The following is a 23597-nucleotide window of genomic DNA, read 5'->3' on the forward strand; positions in this document are numbered from 1 at the left end:
GGGTGGTTGATTCTCTTAATTAAGGGGCTTACATCCTAGAGGTCTGCAGCCACAAGGGCTTTGATTGGGCCATTTGAGTCAGATAAATGAGGAAAACTTAGCATTGCTTTGTTGGAGAACTAATGACATGGTTTGAAATGTTGGGTAAATGGAGAGAACTTGGAGTTAGATGTGATAATTATTTTCTCGTTTAAAAAAGGCTGTTTTTGTGGACAGATCTGTCTGAATTGGAAGTCTTTTCAAAGCTCAGGACTTGTGATTGCTTCTGTTTTCTTTGTTTTTAATAATCAGGAAGACCTGTTGCCCTGAGGTACCCCATATAGTCGTCCCTCGTTTATCGCGGCTAATCGTTCCAGACTCTAGCGGGTGCACCTGGCGTTGAAGGGTTCCTGGGGTGCTCGAACACATAGCCTACCGTCCATACGTACAGTAATATTAATTGTAATTGTAATACAGGAGTGTATAACTGACTCAGACAACCGAGCGCACACTGTATCATTTTCACTGTCTTGATCAACTTTTTAATGAATATATTTGAAAAAACTGCCATAAAGTGAAGCCGCGGAAGTCGAGGCGCGAAGTGGCAGGGACGGCTGTCCCTTGGTGGGGAGTAGTAACTATTCGTCTAGAGAACATAAACCCTCCCTTAGGGCCACTCAGATAAAGCGATACTTGGATGTGGATTGATTAGGAAGATAGGAAAAACTGAGAATGTGCCTTGCATTGATTTTGGAAGACTTTAACAGGAATTACAAGCCTATGTGAGCCAGCATTTTACAACAAACTGTGTCTCAACCAATGACATCCCAGAGCCAGGGAAAGAATGGGTGTGTCATATTAGTCATGCCTGCTTCCTTGGGACAGGGTTGTAGATAACTCTTCTCGAGTGTGGGAATGTAGGCACCTCCAAGGGCACCCCACTCACATGGGAGAGACTCATTGGTGCTACCTGGTAATTAGATGAACCTGTGCTTGTGATGACAGTACTGTCACCGGCACAGTCCTGCCCTAGGCAGGCGTGGGGATTCTGCGAGGGCCCCTCTGGCATGTCTGGCTCTGCGCTGCTGAATTTGAATCAGGAGGTAAAGACAGGCAGCTCCTTTGCGTCCCCATTCTTCTTGGTTGCGGTGGCTGCACCTCTGGAGGGCTGAAGGGCTCCGTGGGGGCTCTGGGCCACCTTGGCTGAGGTAAGCATTCCCCAAGGTTTGGTGATTGTCTGGGAGGGGCTGCCACTTCCTGGAGTATGGACTTGAACTTGTGTGCTCAGCTCACAAGTGCTCAGCTCACTTTCCCCCTGCAATTGTCATAAACTAGCCTTATATCTGAACACAGCACTTTCCTTTCTTTTAATGCTCTTGATATTATCAGAGTAAATGTAAATTGTGTCATTGAGATTTAAGTATGCCTAAAATGAGTGTAGACAAGAAATGGAGTTTGGTAAATGGTTGCAACTTTATTCTTTAAAAAATTTTTTTACTTACTGATTTGAGAGAGAAAGAGGGAGAGAGAGAGAAAGATCAGTTTGTTGTTCCACTTATTGATGCATTCATTGGTTGATTCTTGTGTGTGCTCTGACCTGGGATTGAACCTGCAACTTTGGATTATCTGGACAACGCTCTAACCAACTGAACTACCCAGCCAGGTTGCAACCTTATTCTTTTTCTTAATCCTCACCCGAGGATATTTTTCCATTGATTTTTATGTAGCGTGGAAGGGAGAGAGGGGGAGAGAGAGAGAGGGAAACATCGATGTGAGAGAGACACATCGATTAGCTGCCTCCCGCACTACCCCAACTAGGGCTGGGGATCGAACTTGCAACCAAGATATGCGTCCTTAACTGGGAATCAAACCTGTGACCCTTTAGTCCACGGGCCAATGCTCTAACCACTGAACCAAACCAACCAGGGCTTTATTTATTTATATTTATTTTTTATCATTACCTGAGGACTTTTTTTCCCATTTTTGTTCAGAGTGGGAGGGGGAGAGAGAGAGAGAGAGAGAGAGAAACATTGACGTGAAAGGGACACATGGAGTGGCTGCCTCCCATATGACCCCAACCAGGCCGGGGACCAATCGCAACTGAGGTACGTGCCCTTGACTGGAATTGAACCCGCAACTCATTGGTTTACGGGCCAGTGCTCTAACTGCTGAGCCAAATTGGCCAGGGCTTTTTCTTTTTTATAATTGAATTTTTAGTGAGGGGGAGAAAGAGAGGGAGAAACATTGACGTGAAAGAGAAACATTGTCGAATCGATCGGCTGCCTCCTGTACACCCTCTGCTAGGCATCGAGCCTGCAATGTGGGCATGTGCCCTAACCGGGCATCAAACCAGCAACCTTTTGGTGCATGGGACTGATGCTTAACCAACTGAGCCACACCGGCTGGGCAGCAACTTTTTTCTCATTAGAGTTTCATTTAGACAAGAATAAGTAATGAGTCTGGGCCGGTTTGGTTCAGTGGTTAGAGCATTAGCCTGTGGTCCAGAGAGACCCTGTTTGGTTCCCGCTAAAGGCACGTACCTCGGTTGCAGTTTGTCCCCAGCCCTGGTTGGGTTGTGTGGGTGGCAGCCACTCGATGTGTCCCTTTCATGTTGATGTTTCTCTCTCTCTCTCTCCCTCTCTCCCTCCCTCCCATTCTGTCCGAACAAAAAATGGAAAAATGTCCTCGGGTGAGGATAAAAGAAAAAAAGAATAAACAATGAGATTTTAGAACATGAAAATTAGTTTCATAAATATTTGCAGAACATTGATCTCTTCCATGAAATATTTTTTGTTTTGCATTAATGTGTCTCTTTAATTAATTCCTGGATTTATTTAGACTTCTTGAACCACGGAAATGTTTGGAATCTGAGCTTGTGCTGCAGGAGGAAGGTTAACTCTCCCTTTGTGAGGTATGCTGTTTGTGAACGGCAAGCAAGGGTCACTCTGAGAGCTCATTGGAATTATCTCTGCTGTCAAAGCTGCAAGGTGCTTTAATCCGTGTTTCTCTAGGAAAATTAGTATGTTCCTTGTTTGCAGATCTCATATCTCTCTCTTCTCTCATATTATGAGTAAGGGCTTGCCTATTTCATTTTTGTATCATCATAGGCAAGAAAGACACTCTTATTAGGACCTACCAGCACTTTCCAAGGCACACACACTGTGTACCAGGTGGGTAGTGGCCTAGGCTGGGCACTTAGGCACTGCTTGGTTGCCATGCCAGGCCCTAGACCTGAAACAAAGTAAAGGAAAAAGAAAGGAAAACAGATACTCATGGTTTCCAGGGCTAAGATCAACACATACAAAGAGGTCATCTTCAAACAGTGCCAAGTTCAAGTGTGTAGTGTTGACAAGCCAAACAGACCCATGAAGAAGTGGTTAGAAAGCTCCCCAGGTCAGTGACCAGCCCGGTATATTCTGGTTTATGGTATGGAGCTGAATGCTTGGAGGGAGTTTAGATATTTAATGCTACAGACAGCCAATGGACTGTATCCACCTTCCCGGGTTATTTTATTGTTATGACATGATTTGGATAGGCCTCCAGAGGCTATCAGTGGTGCTCTCTGACCGCGTCATAGAGGAAAGCTGACCAGCGGACGAGTGGTCGGGACTGGGACCCAGCCTGGGCACCGGAGCAGCAGCCTGGAGTGGTAGCAGAGGCTCAGCAGCCCGGGGCTTGGGGGAGGAGGAGGAGAGGGAGCTGTTGGGACCTGGAAGAAACCTCTAGAGCAGGGGAGGAATGTCCGACGGAGAAATCAATACCAGCTAACGTCACAGCCTCCCCAAATTAGCTGGACCAAATATAGCAGGCTACTTTTTCAGCTGATCATTTTGTATGGCCTGGAAAATGATGTTATAAATACTCCTGGTCAGGAAACTGACTCCCCACTCCTGCCCAGAGAGAGGGCCGTTCGGTTTGCTGCAGCATAGAGCCTGGGGAATTCACATCCTGACATTATTCCCTTTGTGCCCCTGATCCGCCGGATGGCCTCTCCCATGGTCTGGTCCCCTCAGACGCGCTGACCCCCGCCGGAAGCCGCAGGCGGGGCCAGGATTCAGTCCGCAGAGGCGGGTCCCAGGCACAGGGCAGGCTCGGTGCATGCAGAGCGGCAGGCAGAAAACACCCGGTGGGAGGACGCGAAGGTTTCCACGTTCATTAGAAAGGAGCCAGTGAGGAGGGGCAGTGAGATGGAGCAGCACACTCATTTGCGTGTCAGCGGAGGTCCGCCCAGTGCCCTCCGCGTGCTGCCCGCGCGTGGGTGCCACGGTGAACACGGGGGCAGGTTCTCTGCCTCTGCACCTGGCATTCCAGGGGGAGAGGCGGACAATAAGTAGTAAATGGAACAGAAGAAGTAAACTTCCAGTATGTTAGAAGGTGACAGCACTCTGCAAAAGAGAAAAAGAGCCAGGGTGTTGGAGCGTGAAGGTGGAGGGCAGGCCCCGTCCCAGGTGGGTGATCAGGATGGGACTCAGGAGGGGCAGTGGCACAGACTTGAAGGAAGGAGGGGGTGAGCCATGCAGCTATGTGGGGTTGGAGTTTGGGGACAGGCCAGTGTGAGGGACCCAGGCAGGATGAGTGACGGACTACCCAGAAGCCAGCATAAGTGCAGCAAAAAGGACCAGGTGGAAAGAGGTCGGAGACATGACCCGGCATCCCTCACACGGGGCCTGGCGGGCTGCCCCAGAGGCTTTTACTCTGAGCTTTTACTCTGAGCAAGTGAACACCATCGCAGGTTTGCGCAGAGCAGTGATAGGACCCGGCATTTATGTTATACCTGTATTTATGTTATACCTGTATTTTTGGCCGTGGTCTTGTGAGTAGATCATAGGGGCCAGGAGTAGCCTCCGGGAAGGTTGCTGCAGTGTCTGGGTAAGAGGTGGTGTAGGTCACTGAGGAGGGAGAGGGAAAGGCTCGGGTTCTGGGTGGACTTTGAAGGGAGAGCCAGGAAGTCCCGATAGTGTGTGAAAGTCAGGATCACCCTCCTTAGTTTGTGCTGAAGATCTCTAAGGATGGGGCTGCCATCAGGTGAGAAGGGCCGGCTGCAGGTGGAGCTGAATTTAGCAGAACAGAATTGTTAACCTGGAGAACCGAGGGCCTACTCAGGTGTTAATTAGGAATAGGTAAAAACAAGAAAAGGCACATGTTGGAGAGAGAGTGTGGGGAAGAACTAATTGTTCAAGAGACCCCAGAATCTTTAGTGCTTGGAGCCCTCTAGTGGACAAGTGTATTATAATCTTCAGGGAATCCTCCCCAAACGACAAAAGTACCCTTGAAAATACTTGTTGTTTAAGCTCTAGTTTTTTTGAAACAAGTAAGAATAAGTCATGTGGCTATTTTTTATACCTGTGGAGAGGTTTATTAGATTCAGCATTGGAAAGCTGGGACTAGGAATCAAATTTAGAAGAAGGTTAGCAGTGACCTATTAGCGGGATTACTTGGAAGTATTCGGGTGTAGGACTGTCTGGGGTAGATTAGGGGCTTGGAGATGATGCATTCTGAGGAACGGGTCCGTTGGGCAGGAATGGCCACGTGTGTGAGGATGGGGGGTGGGGTGAAGGTGGGAGAGGTCAGGAGAGAGGCCCGTGGTTTGTCATACGGAGGCCATGTCACCGCCTTTCCGTTCAAACAAGTAGACATCACAAGTGATCATTCGACTTACATCCTCCCACCATTTCCCACTGCCAGGGCCAGAGTTCCGGGGTGGGTTTTCATCTGCATCAGGATGGGCAGTGAGTCTTAGGAGCGATTTCCCCCAAACATCCCCTGGGCTGTCCCTGCTGCTCCCTTCCTGTTGCTGCCGCAGTCGGTGAGACCGTCACTGCTCGTCAGGACTAGTCCAGGCCTTTCCTCTCGGGACCTCCAGGGAATTGTTTACCCTGGTATTTCCTGCTTAAAACTATCGACAGGGCCTCCACATCTTCGGGACGAATCCTCACTTCTCGGTGTGGCTTCAGGGTGGATCACAGCCCTTCCTGCCCCGCTCAGCACGGGGTCTCCTGAGTGCATCGTACACCTTGTCAGAGCTGCCCATCTGTCTCTTCCCCTCATCACCTCCACTCTGCTCTCAAAGTCCCCCCTTCTCTTACAAGTCTGTTGATGTCACCCTCTTTGTCCTAAGTGTTGGGTCCCTGATCTCGCGTGTTCTCATCGAACTTCAGCAGGCCCCTCGTAGCACCTCTCTCCCTCTGCTGCAGTGACAGGTTTGCCTTTGTCCTTGACCATCTCTTTATTCTGTATCTGTGACAGAGGGAAAATGTTCCTGTTATTCATAATTGGGTCCGTATTTTAAGAGTCTGCTGCTCTGTCTTTTAAATATGAGAATGCTCCTGACCCCTTTCTCGGACAGAAAGAGCTTCTCCCCCCAAACCTTCCTTTGGGCTATCGTGGGTTAGGGACAGTGGCATTGCCATGGCGTTTACGTATGCCCCTGAAGCGTGGGGCAAGGACCAGCCCGACTCTGTGCTCATCTTCTGACCCAGGATCACTTTGGAGCAGCGGAAAGGACCAAAGGGTTGGGGTCGGACTGCAGGACTGATGTGGGTTTGAGTACCGGCTGTGTTATGACCCCAGGTCTTGGGAAAAATCACCTAAGCATTTTGAGCTTCAGTTTCCTCAGCTGTAAAATAAGAAAGAATAGCCCCCTGGAAGAGCTCTTCAGGTGGTAGCGATGAGAGGGAAGGTGGGTTAAATGCCTAGTAGATAGGATTGCTTTAAAGTATTACAATTTTATGTTGTTGTTTGTTAATCCTTACCCGAGGATATTTTTTCACTTATCTTCAGATAGAGAGGGAGAGAGAGAGAGAGAAACATCGATGCGAGAGAGACACATCAATTGGTTGCCTCCCACATGACTCCAGTCAAGGTTGAGGACCAAACTGCAACCGAGGCACGTGCCCTTGACCGGAATTGAACCCCTGACTCTTTGGTCTGCGGGCTGATGCTCCTAACCACTGAGCCAAACCGGCCAGGGCTACAATGTTATGTTTTTGGATGTAAGTGATAGTAGTGCTCTGGCAGCTGTCCCTTCGGTTGTAAGCTGGTTGCATCCGCTTTCTAGGGTCGACAACTTTGGCCTGGGCCTTTTACTGCGAACCAAGCAGATAAAGCGCATGATCGCCTCGTACGTGGGAGAAAACGCGGAATTTGAACGACAGTACTTATCTGGTGAATTAGAAGTAGAGTTGACACCTCAGGTAAGAAAATTCTCGGCTTTTCTTCTACAATACTAACATATTTTAACATGTATCTTTTTCTCCCCAGAAATGTCTTTGTGCAAGAAAGCAGAGAGAATCCTATTTTGTAGGTCACACCTGTTGGTGGCTGGAGTCTAATATTTGCTGTTGCTATGCAACAGAAAGAGGTATTTCTAACAACAATCTCTAGGCTACAGGATATATTTTAAAGTTGGCATTATAATGTAAATTACGCTGGAAGCATGCAAAAGGACTGGCTGAAATGTGTGAGGCTCATCCTAAAAGTCAGTTCACAGGAATGATAGAATTAGTAATTAGTGTGGGATCTGGTCTTGCTGAGACTTACCAGGAGAGGGACATCCTTCAGGGTCAGTGCTGGGACCAGAGCCCAGGTCTCCAGGGACATGTCATCACAAAGCAAGCAATTCTTTGTCCTTTTGCTTATTTTTGTTTGTTTGCTCTTTGTTTTGGGTTCTCTTCTTATAAGAACACTAATCCTGCCCTGGCCAGTGTGGCTCAGTGGTTGAGCGTTGTCCCCTGCACCAAGAGTTCTCTGGTTGGGTTCCAGGCTCCGACCCCAGTAGGGGGTGTGCAGGTTTCAGCTGATCAATGTTTCTCTCCTTCTCCCTTCCTCTCTCTCTCTCAAATCAATAAAAACAATTAAAAAAAAAAAAAAGGGACCACTAATCCAATATTGGATCAGGGCCCTACCTTTACGACCTCATTTAACATTAATGACTTCCATAAAGGCCTTAGCTCCAAGGTACAGTCATTAATTGGGGTTAGAACTTTAATATATGAATTTGTGGGGGGGACATAATTCAATGCATAGCATATACATTTCCCTTTCACATTATAGGTTGAAATACTTTATCGTTTATGTTTTGGAGCTATTGAAATGAACTTTTTATATCTTTGGCATTCCTCCTCATTTTGCCAGAGGGCGGATGCATGGGAGAGGAACTTCCCTATTATTTCTTTTATATCTTTAAGCTGAAAGAGATCAGGATCCCCCTCCCCAGTGCAGCGGCACATGAATAAACACTGGATCTGGCCACTTGTTTTGTGGCCTGAGAGTCAGGAAGGAGGTTCGAAGAAGTGTTAGGGGCCCAGGACTCCCTTTGGGCTTGAAGGTGCGGGCTTGGTGGGCCTTGGAGTACCGCAGACGTCCTGTCTGTCTGCAGAAATAGTGTGTTGTCAGGCCCTTGCCCAGTTGGACACAGCGAAGGAGCGAAGTATTCAGGGTGGGTGGACATAAAACACATTTTAAACTAGGGCTGATATTGTGGTTGTTTGAGGATTGAATTTTTGTGACTGTTGATTACTTAAAATACCCAGAACACAGAGTAGTCATCTTGGTCCACTGGAGAGCGGAGAGAAGGATTCACCTGTGGAGTCTTCAGTTCAGCCGCAGGGCCCTCCCGCCCCAGAATGTCCACCCCACATGCTTGACCGGCTCTGTGTTTGAAATGCTAATCATTAGTCGGTTCTTTGAGTTTAGGCCCCAGTTAAAGTAGGAAATTGTTTTCAGGTTGGGACAATATTAACACCCTGTCATTAATACCTAACCTCATTCTTACTGCTGATTAGCCACTTAGCTATCCAGTGTGACCACGAGTCGCAGGTGGGTCACAACGGCGGCGGGGAGGGGCCAGGGAGTGTCCTGGGCCAGTGGATCGCCCTCTGGGCGACGGGTGGAAAGGCGGTGGAGTGGGAGAGGGCTGCGGTTAGGTCTGACCTTAGGGCCCAGGAGTGGTGAGGCGATCAGCAGAAGGTACAAGGACACCGTCTGCAGCTGTGTCCACTCAGACACAATTGGAAGCACTCCTGGGTTTTAAAAACCAGTTTACCAGCATGTTGTACTTTGGATTTTTCCTGAGGATGGTTTAGAGTAAATTCTAAATACATTTGAACATTTTGTACTATTATTCTGTAATAATCACTTGTGGTTACTGATGATAAGACTCAGGCCCTCCCAACCTGCAGCACACAGTAAAACACAATCGAATTTTATGTTTTTAAATGGCTGTTGTTGAAGTTACATGCTTCAGATTTGAAAACTCATTTAAAAAAAAATAGTACAAATAGCCCAGCCAGTGTGGCTCAGTGGTTGAGCGTCGACCCCTGCACCAAGAGGTCGCCGGTTCGATTCCCAGTCAGGGCACATGCCCAGGTTGTGGGCCCGATCCCCCGTGGGGGGCGTGCAGGAGGCGGCCAGTTGATGTTTCCTTCTCTCTCTAAAAATCAGTAAAGAAAAAAAATGAATGTCTTATAAAAAATAGCACAAATAGTACAGATAGACTGATGTAGAGTATGTTGCCGAGAAGCCAGCAGGAGACCGAAAGCGTGGCCCTGTGGATACGCAGTCACATGCTGTGGATTGGCACAGGGAGGTGCCCTGCTAGGTGCCGCTGAGGATGGTCAACCTCCAGAGGGCGGGCACGTGTGTGACGCTCCGTGTCCTGGGGCGGCGGTGCTGACTGACCTCCTGCGGGGTGTCGCTTGCTCCTGCAGGGCACACTAGCAGAGAGGATCCGTGCAGGCGGCGCCGGAGTTCCTGCGTTTTACACCAGCACCGGGTACGGGACCCTGGTGCAAGAAGGAGGGTCGCCGATCAAATACAACAAGGACGGCAGCATCGCCATCGCCAGCCAGCCGAGAGAGGTGAGAACACTGCCGTCCAGGTGAGCTGGACACGCTGTCGCGCGGCGTTCTGGCGGCTCACTGGGTAAATACGTATAAAGTCACCTCTGTGGGGGCACAAACCCTGCTCTTTTTCATATAAGTATGTTAGGTATGATCTCCAGCTAAACGGAGCATCTGCTGGTAATTCAAATCCCATGGAGAATCCAGGACATGTAAGGAGAAGACCTGTTACTGTATAAGATGTGTGAGTTAAGATTAGTTGTCTGAACTAATTTGGGGGGTAGATTTTTACCAATGCGGGAGCCTGTGTAATTGGTGATTATGCTTATGTGGGAAATGGAGTAGCTGCCTGATGTGTGTGATGTTCAATTCTTCATCCTCGGCCTCTTCTGTGATTGAAGGATGGAAAAAGCCAGGAAATCACGGGGAGGTCACATGATCTCCTTCATTCGCATGCTGGACACACTCGAGCTGGACACTGAGTAACCGGTTTATTTACAGCGCTGGAGAAGCAGTGCTGTGAAGGCGGGAGGGGGTGCAGAGCGGAGGACGGTTTCAGTCGGGGAGAAAAGAAGGCGCATCTGTAATACCTTCAACGATAAAGATAAATAGTGCTGGAGAGGCTGGGGTGCCTGGATGCTAGGTAGCTTCACTCACGTATTAGAAAAGAAGAGAACTCTAGATATATGAGATAACTTGGCTTTGAGCGTCACCTTTAAACTTACACAGGCCAATCTTTCATGACTGTGTTTTTAGACTCTTTCTCTTGTCCCTGCCCACATGGCTCAGGACGGTTAACCCAGGTGGCGGAGAGGCTCAGCTTATCTCTAGGGAGGTGAACACTTAGAATCAAGGGGTGATACCACCTTTCTGCTCACGGAGATGTTAGCTCTGCACCGCCTTCTGAGGGGAGATACAAGGTCATCGAGCAGGTGGCCTGCTGTCCGGTGTGGTCTCTGAGTAGTGGCCTTCACCTGAGGCTTTGCCTTTCTGCTCAAGGTGACCTGAGTTGTCTCAGCTTTTATGATCGTTTTTTAATATTCTGTCTTGCTTCTTTCTTTACTGCCTAATTAAGTTTAAAAAGTTCTTGACAAAGTAGAAGACAGGAGTCTAATTATTAAAAAGGATCCTAGTAGTGTAGAAAGGATGTCCAGAGGAATTGGGTTACTACTTTGGGAGCTTCGCAGCATTAACTCACCTGGAAGACATAGGGTACACTAGACTGTCCTGAATATCCGGGTTCACTTCTGCTTGGAGTCAGGTGCATGAGTCTAGTAGGATTGAAACAACTCCTGTTAGCTCTTTCTTTCCCTTGCTTATTGCAAGAAGAGGAAGTGAGTGAATTCCTGAATTCAACGTTTATTGAGGTCTACTCTTTCCTGGGACCCGGTCTAAGTATAGTGGAAAAGGGTGGTCTAGACCAAGCCCCCCTGTCATGGAGGAACTGACAGGGGAATGAATAGACAAACATACATGTCAATTCTGAAAATGCTGGGAAGGAAAAATCAAGTAGGGTCAGGGCAGAGAGACTGACCAGTGGCCAGGGAGGCGGTGTTTCGGGCTGGGTCAGGGCAAACCTCACCGTGGAGCTGACATTTGGCAGAGGCCTGAACAAAGTAGGAGAATGAGCTGGGCAACGATCACAGGGCTGTGATCTAGTCAGAAGGCAGAAGGAGGGCAGGTCCTGAGGTGGGCTTGCCCTGTGTGTGGAACAGCAGGGATAGGAGACTGGAACAGAGTGAGTGAGGCGGAGAGCAGGTGGACTGGAGGGAAAAGAGGCAGGAGGAGCCAGATCGCATGAGTTTGGATTTTACTGAGTGTGGTGAGCGGCCAACAGAAAGTTGATGGAAGTGATGTGATCCGAGTTAAATTTTGGCCAGGTGTAGCTGTTTTTTTAGTTTAGTGTTTTTTTTCTGCAGTAGTGAAAGAGATTAAGAGGCTGTTGTATTAATCCAAGGGGGAACGCAGAGTGGTACCAGTGGGATTTCTGAGAAGCGGTTGGAATAGGGATATATATTGATAGCAAAGCCAATAGGATTTACTGATGGATTGGCGGTGGGTTTAAGAAAAGACAAGAATCAAGTATGCTGCTTATTGAGATGGGCCAAGCGTGGGGGTAGTCAGACAGCTCGTCAGAGCCCTGGTGCATTAAGACGCCCATCAGTCTCCAGGAGGAGGTGCTCAGTAGGCTCCCGCCCGGGGAGGGTTTAGAGCTGGGGTGAGAACTCAGAGGCATTGGTATAGTACGTAAGTCTGCGGGAGCAGATGAGTGGCTAGGGCTGGACTATTGTGCATTTAAAGGTAGGGAGGAGGCTTGAAGAGCAGGAAAGAAGAATGGGAAAGTGTCTAGTGAGCGAAGCGGAAACCCTGGGAAGTCTGGTGATTTGAAAGACGGGGAATTCTGCAAAGCAGGGCGTGATCAAATGTGTCAAGGAGTGTGCAGAAGCTGGGTAATAGGGTACTGGGAAGTGACCACCGGATGTGGAAATATAGAGGTCATTGGTGACTCTGCAGAGTGATTTTTCTAGAGTAGAGGAATTTTCTGGAGTGGTGAAAATTTGATTGGAGTGGATTCAAGGAAGAACTAAAAGAAAGATGAGGTCGAGACCAGGAAATGTACAACTCTTTCTGATGAGTATAGTAGCTAGTTGCACAAAACCAGTTTCTTCCCTTTTATTAAATTTTAGACAAATAGCTAAAACTCACCAACTGCTAGTGTGGATCCATTGGGAAGTTATATAATTAGAATTTCAAAAAGCTCTCTCTCTCTCTTTTTTTTTCTTTTTACTTTCCGCTGGGTTAGCATATATTTAGATCTATATGTAGTTTCCTGGGTCTGTATGTAAAATACTTCATATGTAAACATTATCATGGATGTTTACAGTAATGACTCTCAAATACATAAGATCCTAAAAAAAACTATATATTGATGTGCAACTTATGAATATCTTTTATATAATTTAAGTTCATATGGAATAAGATCCTCATTCCTTACTGATTTTGTAAATTCATTAATCTTTTCTGGCAGGAAGGTGGGATAATGTCTCTGAGGAAGCTGTTGTTTAAGAAAGAATTTCAGTTTTAAATCATAGTTAAAGAAGTTAAGGTACTCAAACTTTCTGCTGAAGCGTTCTATAAAATGTATGCAGTGTGTCCACTAGGGGGTGCTGTGGGAATGGGAATGGTGTTCTGCCTTTAAGTGGCTCCCATCCTGTGTAGTGATGGATGGAGTTCAGCTTTGACATTGTTCCCAGTGCCCTGGCATGGTTTTGCTTTAGGCTTCTCTTCTCTACCCCGCCCCCTCCATTCCTAGTAGAACAAAAGGTAATAAACATACACAAATCAGTAGCATTCCATTAGACCAGTGATGACAGAAGAGAAGGTGTAATAGGATAAAATATAACATTCATAGTTGCATCAGAAAACGTGAAGTCCTATGACTAAAGTTAACAGATCTATACAAAGCTTTTGGGGTGAAACTTGTAAAACTATTGAAAGAGGTAAAAGAAGACTTTGGACAAGATTATGCATATGGGTGGGGTGATATGGCATGTCAGCTCTCTACAAATTCCTCTACAAATTCTAGGAATTCCCATGAGAATCTCAGGTGATTGTAGGTGAATTAGGAGAGATGATGGACTTTTATGACTATTTCACGTATAAAACAACACATTGGCCCCTTCATGAAAATTGTATAGTTTTTCTTGAGGTAAAGGGAAAGGTCTGTTTTCATGTTCAATGCGTAACCTATGCACACAGGTAATAACGTGAATACTGACTTACACAGTCTACCCCTCAGTTCCTCAGACTGACCAAGGTGTCGCTTGTTGCGGAGCCTTTGCACATGCTGTTCCCCCTTCCAGTACTTTCACTAAGTCCCAGTTGCCTACCACCCTCATCCTTGACGTCTGCGTAGGAGTCTTCTCTCTGAGAAGCCTTTCCCAACTAAGCTTGTGTCCTCTTACCTCTTCGTCAGAGCACTTATCACAGCCAAACCAACCAAACAGAAGCCAAGCAAATACCTGACAGTGCCCTCTTTGTCTCCTGCAGGTGAGAGAGTTCAAAGGTCAACATTTTATCTTGGAGGAAGCGATCACAGGGGATTTCGCCCTGGTGAAAGCCTGGAAGGCAGACCGTGCAGGAAACATAATTTTCAGGTAGTGTGGTGGTTTTTCAAAATGGGAATGTAATGCATTTCAGCAACTTTTTATTTCCTAAATTTTTGATGACAAAATGGATCTCTTGATGTGTTTGGTATTTAAATTTTTCTTTAAAAATGACTTAAAATCAGACACACCAACGTGTGCATGTGTGTGTGTGTCTGTGGTCTGGAGTACTTGTGAGAGGGTGTCTGTTCTGATTGGTTGATGTCCACATTACTCTGCTTGTTTACTGTTTGAATCTATATACCCTTGCATTTAGTCACATACAGATTATGTTTTCCTCTGTATTTTAGTCACCGAGACCAGTCACAATATTGACATGCGTAGGAAACACGAGAAGAGCACACAGTTATATTTACTTTTGGTATTGTCATTCCCTGCATTGTCTTACAATGCCTAAGTTACTTTGATATTCTGGAAAGATGTTGCTAATACTTCCTGATATTAAGTCTTTCCCGGTTCTATTGGTATCTACTAGGAAATGCTTATAAAGGTCTTGTCTGAAAAGTTGTTCAACCTTAATGCTGACCTCTCATTTTCACTAACTGGATGGCCAAAGATATGCTTAGTGGATTTTAAGATCTTTTTGATTATCCTAATCAAGTATTTAATAGTTTGGATTTATAGATTATATGGTGGTTATTTTTTTTTCAATTATGCCACCTTTCAATATACACACAAAGTTTTTTAAAAAAAAACAGTTTTTCAAAATGTTTGCTGTTAAAACCTTCACCTGTTAGGCTACAGAAATATTTTCTTTTCTTATAATATTGTCATTTACCATGTTCAGTGAGCACTTTTTTTATCTTTACAAATGCAACTTTTGTGCAATCACAATTAATTTTCATGCTGTTTTTGTTCATTTCTGAAGAACTTATAATGTTAGTACTACAGTTGATATCTTGAATTCAGCCATCTTTTAGAATTACAACTGATTTTGGCCATTATAGAGACATTTTGCATCATGTACCATACTTGACACTTGGGTGTCATGTTTGCAAAGTGCAGTTGCTATTTAAAAAAAAAAGAGTCATGAAATTGTATAGTAGCAAATGGAAATGAATTATTTAAAGTATTTCCACGAATTTACCCCGAGCTCCGTTGCCTGGCTCCGAATCTAAAGATGCACAAGGGCTCTTCGGGGCGCAGACTTGATGCCTGTGGTTCAGATAAACATTAAGCTTTGATGTGACAAGAGAGCACGTCACCCATGGTCAGGTGACTTAGGCTCCGGAGACACTGCCTTCTAGAGAGCAGACGGCTGGTACAGAGGCCGGCCGTGGCCAGCGGAGCTTTTGACACTGGAGCTCGGTGGAATCCGACAGAGCAACTTGTGAAGGACACACCTGTCCTTGCACCTGGCCCCGAATCCAGGTGAAATAAACATCAGGGGCCTGAAAGCGCTCGTAAAACATAGCTGTGACTTATTTCCCTTCACCAAGGAAGTCTTTCTATCAACTTACACTCTCAGAAACAAAAAGATCTTTAACATTTTATGGTTAGAAGAAGTGCGTTAATTTTAGAACCGGGGAAGGCAAACCCATCAGCGAAGATGGCACCCTCTTGAAAGTTTTGTGCCGCAGTGTCCGATGGCGGTGGTGTGCTTTCAGAACCTTCATTAGAAGCTGGTTCTCAGAACGATCTTTCCAGGTGACTCACACGTTCCCCGTGAACGTTTCCTTTAACTTCAGCAGCAGGCTGCTCTTGAATAGAGGATGTAATGACTGCACCCTCTCATATGAAGTACTTGCAACTTTTCCTTAATATTTTAACAGGAGCAAGTCCTGTGAAATACTTCACTAGAAACAGAGTTGCATCCCAGTTAACAGATTCAGGGAAATCAGTTTTAAATAGATCGGTTAATTAATATCCATTTTATTTTTCTGTGGGAAAATCTGTACGTTGACCATGAAAAATAGCCCCTTTTCCTTAACCCTATAAAAAACGCTATATAATTGAATGAAGTGGGCATCATATTGTGTTTATTTATAAAATAATGATAAAACTTTAATAGAAAGTAAACTGTAATTGGAGAAATAAATCAGTAAATGTTAAAAAAAAGAAAACTTTATTAACAGAAGACATGGTCTATTTTTTTCTGAAAAGATTCACAGATTCATAGTTTATAGCAATTTTTTTAGTCTATAATCAAAGCTGAAGCAGACACTTCTGATTTTTGGTCTTCTTTCCCCATTTCCTCGTTCCCCCCACCCCTGGTGTAGGAAAAGTGCGCGGAATTTCAACCTGCCCATGTGCAAGGCTGCGGACACCACAGTGGTGGAGGTAAGGGTGGAGGCCGTCTGATGTGAATTTTCAACTTGATGTTGTATCGTTATTGATTCAAGAAGAAGGACAACAAACAGTGCATCTGTCCTTTGGAGGACAAACAATGAAAACTTCCGTTTGGGATATGGAAGGATTCGGTTTAAATACACGACAGTTGACATTTTGCTGCGATAGTAGCTTTCCGGTTGCTGGAGCCTCCCCGGGACCTGTCTCTGGGAAACAGGCAGTGACGGACCAGCTCATAGAGTCCCTGGCACGTGGGTAAAGTAGATCTTTTGGGGTGAAATCCCAACGTGAATTTTTGTAGATGGAGCCCCAGGGAAATAGTTACTTGTATCAGGAGCAGTTCGTTCTCACTGTGTTAGATAGTGTGGATTCTTGAAGGAAGACGGAGAAGAGCTCACGTAATAGCTTGAATGGTTCTATTCTGAGCAGTTGAATGAAGGGCCTGCCTGGCTCTCACTTGGACATCACAGAATTTGGCAGAGGCTTGAAGAATTCTAGAGCTTTCCCGGGGTTAAATCTCCGGGGCACAAAAAGGTGCTTATACTAAAACCCCACCATGTGGGTTGTCCACATTTGAACCCCAAAGGAGACTTCAAAATGAAGCTTAACTCAAGGGCCTGAGGATCACCTTGGAACTACATCTTCGTGGTAGCTCGAGAGTTTTCCCTTGGGAAGGATTTATAGGGACTCATCTTGGGATCTGGAAAGGAGACTGTATGTTCTTGAATTTTCTCATGAGGGTGCTGTATGTAACATTCTTTGATTCCTGCATACAGTGGGCTTTGGAACAGTCAGACATCACAGCCTATTTCTCTCTTAGAAAGGGAAGCGTGTTATTTTCAAAGTCCTGGGGTAGGTCGTACTTCCGCCCAGGCATGGTGGTTTCTTTGCAGGGGTTTTAGTATATTTTCTTCATTTAAAATGGACGGTGTGGTTTACTCTCCCTGTGCGATGGTTTTTTATTATTTATTGGATCATTTTAATGGCCTGTCCATGGCACACATCTGTAACATAGCTGACGGAAGGCCTAAACATAGCTTGAAGTGATTGATAGTTCAACACTCTTGACTTGACACAGTATTTCTTCTCTAAGTACCAAGGGCATCATGTATTATTCAGGGTAAAGTTACTCTCTTCCCCTTTTATAGTCTGGTTCTTTTCGGCCAATCTTATTTCTTCCAAGAGCAGAGAACGACCCTCAAGTGTCTGAGAGTCCCTGTAGACGTTGGAAAGAGAGGTTCTCATTTGGTGGAAGGGAACAGATCAGACTCTCTCCGAGCCTGCAGACAGAATTCAGGGCTGTCCTTGTCCTGAACACACGTCCCAGCTGTCCCAGCACTTTTTCCCGTTACGGCCATTCTTCCGTCAGATCCCTTCCATACAGCGCTACTGGCCACATGCGACTTTTAACATTTAAATGAATGAAAATGAAATAAAGTACACATTTGGTTTCTCTCCAGTAGCCACACATGGCTCCTGACTACTGTGTTGAACAGCACAGCTGTAGAACTTTTGTCAGACAGAGCTTAATTAGAAGGATCCAGACGACATTAATGTGTCATTTCAGTTTAGGGAATAGAAGCAAAACAGCCACCCAGATGACAGGTCGCTGCCGGCCTCGCCCTCAGCGGACTCACGGTAGAAGGTTCACGTGCCCGTAGGTCGAATTGTAAGAACTGTGTGCTTGAAAGTAGGAACTGATTTGGAATTGGGAATGATGAGTGGATTGGGCGTTTTCTGATATGAAGAGTGCATATGACTTGTTACCTTGGATCATCCTGAGTAGAGTGAATATCTGGGACCTCCAGCTCCTCCTCTGTGCTGTGTGTTGCTTTTTTTTAACCTCTCTTTATTGTTGAATGTATTACAGATGTTCCTCATTTTCCCCCCATTGACTCCCTCCTCCCCACTCCCGCCCCCCCCCTGCCTTTCCCCACTGTTGTCTGTGTCCATTGGTTATGCATATATGCATATAGATTCTTTGGTTTATTTCTTCCCACCCCTCAACCCCCTTCCCTTTGAGGTTTGTCAGTCTAGCAACCAATTTGTACTTCTTAATCCCTTCACCTTTTTCACCCAATCCCCCAACCCCTCTCCCATCTGGCAACCAACAAAATGTTCTCTGTATCTACAAGAATGCTTCTGTTCTGCCTGTTCATTTTGTTTGTAGATTCAATTGTCAATAGATATGTATTCATTGCCATTTTGTTTGTTCATTTTTTTGCTCTTTTTCTTCAAAAAGACTGTTCAACATTTCATATAATAATGGTTTGGTGGTGATGAACTCCTTTAACTTTTTCTTGTCTGGGAAACTCTTTATATGGCCATCGATTCTAAATGACAGCTTTGTAGGATAGAGTAACCTTGGTTGTAGGTTCTTGCTTTTTATCACTGAATATTTCTTGCCACTCCCTTCTGGCCTGCAAAGTTTCTTTTGAGAAATCAGCTGACAGTCTTATGGGGGCTCCCTTGTAGGTAACTAACTGCTTTTCTCTTGCTGCTTTTAAGATTCTCTCTTTGTCTTGAACCTTTTGCATTTTGATGATGCTGTGTCTTGGTGTGGGCCTCTTGGGGTTCATCTTGTTTGGGACTCTCTGTGCTTCCTAGACTTGTATGTCTGTTTCCTTCACCAAGTTAGGGAAGTTTTCTGCCATTATTCTTTCAAATAGGTTTTCGATTTCTTGTTCTCTCTCTTCTCCTTCTGGCACCCCCAAGATGCGAATGTTGGCACGCTTGAAGTTGTCCTAGAGGCTCCTTACACGATCCACAGTTTTTTTGGATTCTTTTTCTTTTTGCTGTTCTGATTGGGTGTTTTTTGCTTCCTTATATTCCAAATCGATGGTTTGCTTCTTGGCTTTAAGTACTCTACTATTGAATCTGTGTAAATTATTTTTTATTTCAGTTAGTGCCTCCTTTATTTCTGACTGGTCCTTTTTTATGCTCTTGAGGCCCTCACTAAGTTCACTGAGGTTCTCACTAAGTTCATTGAGCATCATTATAAGCAGTGTTTTGAACTCAGCATCTGTTAGGTTGCTTATCTCATTTTGCTTAGTTCTTTTCCTGGGCTTTTGTTCTGTTCTTTCATTTGGGACCTGTTTCTTTGTCTCCTCATTTTGGTTGCCTTCCTGTGTTTGTTTCTATGTATTACTTAAGAGGTATGGAGCTAGCTGAGACCAGATGCTGCTTGTTTGAAAGAATTCAGGAAAACCTGAAGCAGGATCCAAGGCAGGCCAATCCTATGGTAAAGCAACTGTCAACAGCTTGGGTGGGCCTGAAAGTTGGGTGGGCGAGTCTGAGTAAGTTCGTGCGCGGGCCCTTTAAAAGGAGCTGCCTGGGGCTCCAGCCGCCTCAGCCTCCCTGAGCCTCAGTTCCTGCTGGTTTTTCAGCCAGAAGTGATGGGGAGTCTCTTCCTGGCACTGGGACCCTGAGCTGGGTGCCTGGTGTGGGACGGGGACCCCTCAGTCCTCAGGAAGGACCATCCCAGCCGAGGTGTCCTCCTGATTTTTATCCGCCACATGTGGGTGTGGGACCAGCCCATCCCCCTCTGCCCTCCTACCAGTCTCGATGTGGCGGCTGCTTTGATCTTGTAGTTGTAGGACTTCCATTCAGCTGGGTGTCAGGCGGTTCTGAAGGATGGTTGTTCTGTGTTTAGTTGTAACTTTGATGTGGTTGTGGGAGGAGGCGATACCGCAGTTACCTACCTGCCATCTTCTGTGCTGTGTTCTGTGCACCCCTTTACCTGCGCTGGCCTCCAGGCTCCTGTAACTGGGTCTCTAGCCCTGTCCTGCTCTCTGCAGTGGCCCTCGGGCTCTGCATGTCTATGAGAGGGTCGCCGAACTGTAGATTTTAGAGGAATCTTCAGACATCACAAATTATACACACATTCTTCTGCCTGTTAAATGTGAACGATAAAAATAGCTACCGTTAAGCAAGTATTTATATTAGTCAGTGCTGTATTTCTTGTGTACATCATTATTTTCATCCTCACAGTAGTTCTGTGAGGTAGGAACCATTATTATCCTCATTTTACAGGTAAGGACTTTAAAACAGAGAGGTTGCGTTGCACACCTGATGTCACGCAGCCCACGCAGCCCACGGAGCGTGGCTGGAACCACAGAAAGACTGATCTCACGGTGTCTGCTTTTTTCCATTATTTTATGAAATACCCTCAAGTCTTCATAAATGGGTGATGTTTCAAACTGTTGAAAGATGTTGAAAATCTGGAGGTAGGGCATTTCAACGATAATCACTAGAATCAAGCAGGTAGGGAGTTTCCTGACCAATATTTTCTTCTATCCCTGACTTCCCTACTCCAAATATGTTCTTTTCTCCCTCTCATACCCTCTACCTTGGAGATGGCTTTCAGAAAAGCACCACCCTGGGGTCAGTAGCCCGATCGATGGGTTCATTCAGTCTTTCTCTTGGACTCTGTTTATTCTATTGTGTAGCCTCTTTGAACTTGGAAGTTTTGCACACATTTCCCTAGACATGGTGCTTGACTGCCTGTCCTGGTGCTGCGGTGTCGAGGCGGCGAGACCCTCGCAGTGACTGATCTCAGACGAGTCGCTGGAGAAGTCTTGGCGCATCTTCTTTGTCCTATGGATGAGGGCGTGGAGGACTTCCCGGTGGCAGAACCTGGGTCAGAGCCTGGCCCCGGAAGCCACTGCCCCACCACAGCCCCGAGTCTTTCCCACCTTTCTCCCTGCCCACGTCCTGTGACTTGAGATTTAAGGAGGTTAGAGCTATAAACATGTAAAATATTAATGATGAGTCCCTTCGACATCCTAAACGGTTTTGGACTTGGAAGGAGAGTAACAAAGGGACATGCACTCCTGCTTTTTTATGCCAAGGAGTAAACCAGTAACTTTATCTTGAATTACAAAAAAATATCAAATTTGCCCGCGACAAATTATTTCTAGTTTCTGTAAAAGGGGAACATTACTCCTTTTTTTGGAAAAGTTTTCCCTTTCGGTCCAGATGTGTTTGAAACAAACTCATCACTGTGTAAAACCAAAGAGGTGAGGGGTTATGTCTGCCCTTCCCTTTAGCGAGACCAGCCTGACCATCACGTTTGTGTGTCTGACGACCGCACAGCCCCCCGCGAGGTCACCACCAGGCGGTGACGTAGCGCGGCCGCTGTGTCGTAGCTCTCCCCACCTCCAGGAGCCAGGAAGCTGCTGGGGAATAAGGACCGGTGGGGGGACCCAGGGCTCACACGCCAGGAAAATGCTTCTCTTTATAGACCAGACGGTGCTGTTTCCGGACCCCCTTCTGTTTGAGCGGGTGACGTCTTTTCTGATAAACTTAACAAGTTTAAGCACAAAGCAGCCAGCGTTCTGGGTGTATAAGGAGCAGCTGGCCTGTGAGTCTTCCCAGGGGAATCCATGTGGCTTCTGGAAGGCTCTTATTAACGAACCCTCAACCTCCTGTGAGTCCTGTTGGTCTCCAGGGTGCATATTCCACCAGCCTGGTTTTCTTTGAGAAGTGACCTTTTCTACATTTTATTTTGTTTTGTTTTTTTTTGGTGGTGTTGGGGGGGCATGTGCCCCTAGCGGGAACTGAACCCGGGACTCTGGTCCGCAGGCTGACACTCCAACTGCTGAGCCAAATCGGCCAGGGCTGTTGCTACATTTTTTTAAAAAAAAGCAACTTATAATAGAAAGCTTGCGGGGAGTGACGGGGGGCTTCACTGTTGACATTGTGTCTCCTGCAAGGAGCCCAGCAAGCCATCTGTGTCAGCAAAGGGCGTCTGGCTCAGCCCCCCACGGCTGCTGAGGCTGCTCCCCAGACCACCCAGCGATGTCCTCCGGCGTGTGCCTGAGTGGCGTTGGAAGACAGGAGGGTTACCCAGGGCCTTGCCAACCGTTCTAGCTCATGTCAGCTGTTAGTCAGAATAAGGCTATTCATGGTCACAACTTCGGTGACGTTATTTATGCTGTGGGATATTTAGATATTTTCTTGTGAAGAATAACTTACACGAGAGTGTACGTGAGAAGCTTCGGGTGCACACACGAGGTGCCGGTGGGCTGTGTGAGCTGGGAAGCAGAATGAGCCGAGCACTGCACCCCCTCCCGTGAGAGTGAGAGGGCTGCCGTCCCATCCTCCCCGCCTGCCTCCCCGCAGAGTGAGCTCGGTCAGGAGTACTGCTCCTCCATTTCTTGATCTAAAAAAATCCAAGTCATAAGGTAGGGACACACGGAGAATGGTTTTCCGAGTCGGTATCTTCAGATGTGTTTCGCTGTGGGCACCGTGACTTCTGTGTTCCGTGCTGACGCCTGCCACACGCCGCCTCTCCTTACACGATGCCCTCGAGGGAAGGGGGGGGGGCATCTGCCATCCTGCTGAGCAGGGACCTTTGTTCCGAGGGCATGGAGAAAGAAGACTGCGGGGTAAAGGATGTGAAAAGTTTCTCTTTTGGATGCTTATTGGAAGGACCATGAGCATCCACAGTGGTAAACGGGGGTGTAAGGAGCCCTGAGCTCCTCATCGCCCAGCTCCAGGGTCTGTCACCCCGCAGCCGCTCCTGCCCCATCCACAGCCGTCTCATTCCTTCGCCTGTTATCTTCCACCAGGCCCTGGATGCTATGACTCAGTGACGCTTAAGGAGGGTTTGATGACGCCCAGAAATTCTGGTGTGCCCGGCCCTGTTCGCAGGTACAGCGGTGAGCGAGGCAAAGGAAAACCCCGCCTCGGGGAGATGCTCGGTGACGCCGGACAGCAGGACAGTGCACTAGGTGCTGGTACACGTTGAGGAGGACGACAGAGCAGGAAAGGGGACAGGAAGGGGCAGGAGAAACGGGGATTTTAGGCAGGGTGCTGAGTACAGACCTCACTGTGATGACTCGAGGAAGGACCTCAGGGGCACGGAAAGGCTGTGCTGCGGCCGGGACAGGCAGCCACTGGCAGCGGAGGGACGGGTGGTGGGTGCAGACCGGGGGTGGGGCGTCCCTGGTGGGTTTGAAGAATCGGGCCCACAGGCCCTCCCTTCCGTGCACGGTAGGCTGCACACTCCTGCAGGAGGGTAACCGCGGAGCAGTGCAGAGTCTGCCCCCAGGCCGGGTGAAGTATACTTCACATCCCTGGCTCACGGTGCAGCGGTTCCCGAGAGACGCTAGGCCTAGCTCTGGCTTTCGAACTGGGCGAATGCAGAGTGTGGTCTTGAGGTTGGAGCGCCCTGGCCTTTCACCTCGGGCCTGCTTGGGGAACTTGGCGCCGGCCACGCTGCGTGAATTGTTTCAGCAGAAGTGAGCGGAGCGGTTGCCGTTCCACGTTACAGTCGGAGGGGGAAGGTGGATTTTTACCACACGACTTAATCACGTGTGAA

The 23597-nt window shown here is 47.0% G+C and overlaps 1 protein-coding gene across 2 annotated transcripts in view; it reads left to right on the forward strand.

Moving 5' to 3' along the window:
• Window positions 1–23597, forward strand: part of OXCT1 (3-oxoacid CoA-transferase 1) — a 136201-nt gene that overhangs the window by 11539 nt on the left and 101065 nt on the right. The window contains exons 2-6 of one of the 2 annotated variants that reach the window (XM_036279338.1): window positions 2818–2890; window positions 7037–7172; window positions 9687–9836; window positions 13869–13975; window positions 16204–16264. In XM_036279338.1, the coding sequence (XP_036135231.1) occupies window positions 7089–7172; window positions 9687–9836; window positions 13869–13975; window positions 16204–16264 (402 nt within the window). In that variant the 5' untranslated portion in view covers window positions 2818–2890; window positions 7037–7088. The remainder of the gene's footprint in view (window positions 1–2817; window positions 2891–7036; window positions 7173–9686; window positions 9837–13868; window positions 13976–16203; window positions 16265–23597) is intronic. The other variant, XM_036279337.1, reaches the window with a different exon arrangement.

The sequence above is a fragment of the Molossus molossus genome, unplaced genomic scaffold, assembly GCF_014108415.1.
Source record: "Molossus molossus isolate mMolMol1 unplaced genomic scaffold, mMolMol1.p scaffold_m16_p_3, whole genome shotgun sequence".
Lineage (NCBI taxonomy): Eukaryota > Metazoa > Chordata > Mammalia > Chiroptera > Molossidae > Molossus > Molossus molossus.